Below are 4,426 nucleotides of genomic sequence, written 5' to 3'. Positions count from 1 at the left end.
TAAAAAAAAAAATGTTTTATTGATTTCATTTTAATTTTAAAGAGAACATAAAATAAATCTATTTTCTTTTATTTTCAAATGCAAAAAAAGTAAAAGAGAGAAAAAGAATATATGCATAAAATTTATAAAAAGATATTGTTAATATGTGTTTGATCATCATGCTATTATTGGAATTAAAGTTTTAACAGTATATTGATATAGAAACTGAAGAATAAGTAGGAAGAATTAATAGCACAAAATAAGACTATAAATTAAAAAGTTAAATGTGAAGATAGAAAAAAGAAAGACAAGAATATAATTTTTTAAGTATAAAAATTAAAAAAGCATAGTTAACTTGTTTAATTAATTTTTTAAGTATAAAAATTAAAAGAATATTATTTTTTTTTAATTCCACCTATTATCATACTATGTAATTGCTATACACAATGATGGTAAATCACTCGATGAGAGAATTGGCCAAGAGCTGATGTGAGTATGGAATTAGTAAACGGTTAGACTCTCCCAAATGTGCTCAGGATTCAAACTCGAGAACTGCTGTCAAGGTACTCGCGCTATCCCATCTCACAGTTAAAATCATGAATGATTTTGCAAGTTTTGCAAAATCATTCATTTGAGTTAATCCTAAGTACCTTCAATCAACTACATTGATAAGAAAAAGAAAATCATACACACGCATATTTGAAGCAGATCCATGCTATCAATGAGAAAATAACAGAAAGGATTATCATGGTTAATGAGCAGAATGCAGTTGGAGATGATGACGCAGTTCTAAGTAAAATAGTGATTCTCTGGCTGCATTGGTCCTCTTCAGAATTGTTAGTATCTCCTCCTCTGAGAGTTCCTGATTCTGTCACATAGCTTGGGGAACATCTTGACAATAATCCCATCAATGTGTTTGTAATAACATATTCTCCAGCGCTTCCACAACATCAGAGGCAGAACAACAATTCCTAACCCGAAGACGTATCCTAGTTCAATACTCAAGTAATTCCATTTGATCTCTGCTCCATGTCTCGGCGGAAAATCAGACACGGTACTGATATTTGTACATGTTTTTGTCAATGGAGGTCCGAATAATCCTTTATTATTTGCGAAGGAAGATGCTGAGAATGATTGGAGTTGAGTACTTGTCGGAATCTTTCCGACTAGCTTGTTGTATGAGAGGTTCAGGACTGAAAGAAATGTTAGGTCTGCAAGCTGCTGAGGAATTTCTCCACTAAGTTTGTTATCCGAAAGGTCTAAGGACTCCAGCTGTGAGATGCTGCCTAAAGCTGATGGGATTTGGCCAACAAGAGCATTGTGCGACAAGTTGAGAACAATAAGTGAATTTAACTGCCCTAAATTTTCTGGTATTAGCCCTTCAAATTTGTTGTGAGACACATCAATGTATGTGAAGATTGTTAGGATCTTCACCAAATTCATCTCAAGGCCTTTGCTGATAACTGTTATTGAATCTTGATAATACAGTTGGCTAAGCCGCAGAACTTCGAATTTCAGGTAATCATGAGTTTCATTTCCACCTCCCATCATTGCTTTCCAACTAGATAGGATGGTATTTGGTAGTCTACCACTAAAATTGTTGGAAGCTATGTCAACAATCTGAAGGTTTGTCCATTTGACATCTGTCCGTGTACATGATATGTTCCCATAAAAATTGTTATCTCGTAAAACAAGAACTCGCAAACTGGACATGTTCCTCAGAAGACATGGGAAAGTATCATTGAATTTATTGCTTCCAAGGTCTAAAACCTCTAACGTGTTGCAATTGATCAAAGATTGTGGTACCTTCCCCTCCAATAGATTCCGACTCATATCTAGAGTTTTCAAATGGCAATTTGCCGGAAAATTGTCTTGAATGTTGCCACCGAAGTTGTTTTTCCTTAAATTCAAAACGCCAAGATTCTTACTCCTCTCAATTAGACAGGATGGGATTCTACCATTCAAGCCATTGTCGGACAAGTCAAGAACTTGAAGAAAAGTAGCATTGCATATCGACTCTGGTATAACGCCTGTGAGGCTGTTGTTTGAAAGGGATAAAAAAATAGCCATTGATGAGAGGTTAGTTCCAAAGTTGTCTGGTATGACAGAAGTAAAGTTATTGCTCGAGTAATCCACATAAGTAGCAAATGGCGGAAAAGTTGGAATCTGCCCTTTGAGCCGGTTGTAATGTAGGTCCAGAACAGCAAGATTGGGAGCACAGTGAGGTTGTTCCAAATCCTCCAAGAGATTATGTGAAAGATTCAGATAGAGGAGAGATCCACTACCAACTTCCCAAATCCAACTAGGAACTACCCCAGTGATTTGGTTGTCTGACAAGTCCAACAATGTTAATTTTGACTGGTTGCTCAGATTTGGAAACATACGCAACTTGCAAGAAGCCAGTTTTAATGTGCTGATCTGGGGAAAGGAACTTGAGGTCGATTTGCTAGCATTTTCCACTGTCAAATTGTTGTATGAAAGATCAATCCCGTGGAGGTCTCTAAGCTTCTGAATCCTGTCTAGTTGTATGGTGCCATTGAATTTGTTGGATGAAAGTAGAAGGACATGGAGTCTTTTGATGTCAAATATTGAAATGGGAATGGGACCTTCTAGTTTATTGCTGCTCAAATCCAGGGCATCCAGAGAAGAAGATGACGCACCTGAGAATTCAGGAAGTTGACCCGTAAATTGGTTGAAGGAAAGCTGAATCTTCTGCAGCGATGGGATTGCGAACAGAGATGGAGGAATGCTCCCACTAAGTGAATTAAACCTCAAGTCGATATAGAGAAGATTCCAAAGGCCTTCGAAGTGAGTGGACAGAATCTCACCAGACAATTGATTGTGAGAGAAGTCTATATACACGAGTTGCTTGGACCTGCTAAATGATGGGATTGGGCCACTGAACGAGTTAGATGAGAAGTCTAAATAGACGAGTTCAGTGAGCTTGGCGATTGACATCGGAATCAATCCATTGAATTTGCAAGCTGCAAGCTCTATTCTGGACAAATTCCCAAGTGTGCCGATGGAATCCGGTAGGCTCCCTGAGTAATTTGTGTTGCTAAGCACCAAGGTCTTAAGAGAGGACTTCTGCAAATCATCTGGCAAGGATCCCCACAGCTCTATGTTGTATGATAAGTCCAGAATCTCAAGTGTTGGTACCTGGAATACGTCTGGAGGAAACTTTCCTTGCAAACTGCAATCACTGAGGCTCAAGATCTTCAAATTGGAGAAATTTGCGAAGAATTCTGGAACTGGGGCAGATAAATTGTTGCCGTTCAAACGAATTACTGACAAAGACGGAAGCTTTACGAGGGAAGAATCAATAGGGCCTGAAAGAAAACAATTGCACAAGCTCAATACTTGCAGATTAGGCAGTGAAGACGATAAGGCTCTGCACCACTCGTTCCCATGTGAGGATATATTTACACCATCAAGATGGAGTTCTATGAGCCTGTTGAGATTTAAAACTAGCATTGCGAGATTTGGATTCTCAAGGTTCAGCGAACGATGTCCCAAGTAATAAAGCCTAGAAGACAAATCAAGTGTGACCAACGTTGTCATGCGTGAAATCGCAACTGGAATTTGACCCACAAAACCAGCGTTGGACAAATTCAGAGAAACCAAATTTGAGAGGTTGGCAAAACTCTGTGGTATACTTGTGTTGAAATTGTTGAAAGACAAATCTAGATTCTGGAGATATTGAAGGCTGAAGAGTGCATTTGAATTCTCAAGTCCGCCGGAAATTGATTCATCGTTCAAATTGAGGCCAATAACGCGACCCAGACCGCCACCATCACAGGTTACACCAGCCCACTCACAGCAATCTGCACTGAAATTCCATCTCACCAGCTTTGTGGAAGTAATGCCATTGAAGACGAGGCTCGAATGTAATTGCATTAACAAGGATCGTTGATCGCTTAGGCATACGCCAGAAGCCAAAGATGCATGGATGCCAAAGAACAAATTTGACAGGGGCAGCAGCAACGAAAACCACAAAAAAAAAATAGGAATTTTAATTTGGAGACGATTACAAACAGCCATGCAAATGAAAAATATTGAAAATGGATGAGTTGATCAATTGGGTTGTTATCTTATATAAGTAGAACATCAACATGAAAGGATCAGTTTTAATTTAGCAGCATCAGAGTAGAACAGTAAACAAATATGTTTATAAAAATAATTTAAACTGTTATAAACCGAAATAGAAAAATAATAATTTGTATGAGAATATTATTATAAAAAAAAAAAAAAAAGGAAAAATTGTGTGGTAATAACTCGAAGATCCTAGTCGATGGACGTGGTGGAAACGGCATTGCCACAGATGACAGAAGACCAAGACTCTGTGGCGCAATTACGAGAGAATATCATAGACCTTCGCCTGACTTGCGAGTCAACTGATTTTATTTTCCTTTTTTTTTTTTGCCCTTTTTACTATTAACATTTATTT

General features: G+C 37.9%; 1 protein-coding gene across 1 annotated transcript; it reads right to left on the bottom strand.

Moving 5' to 3' along the window:
• Positions 1-396: 396 nt before the first annotated feature.
• LOC110620572 (receptor-like protein 7) lies at positions 397-4,123 on the bottom strand. The gene has a single exon (XM_021764361.2). It carries the CDS (start codon positions 4,018-4,020, stop codon positions 817-819), a length of 3,204 nt encoding a protein of 1,067 aa, XP_021620053.1. The 5' UTR covers positions 4,021-4,123; the 3' UTR covers positions 397-816.
• Positions 4,124-4,426: the final 303 nt, after the last annotated feature.

The sequence above is a fragment of the Manihot esculenta genome, chromosome 8, assembly GCF_001659605.2.
Source record: "Manihot esculenta cultivar AM560-2 chromosome 8, M.esculenta_v8, whole genome shotgun sequence".
In the NCBI taxonomy this organism is placed as follows: Eukaryota; Viridiplantae; Streptophyta; class Magnoliopsida; order Malpighiales; family Euphorbiaceae; genus Manihot; species Manihot esculenta.
Note: the sequence above shows the minus strand (reverse complement) of the source record. Positions and strands in the feature narration are given on the sequence as shown.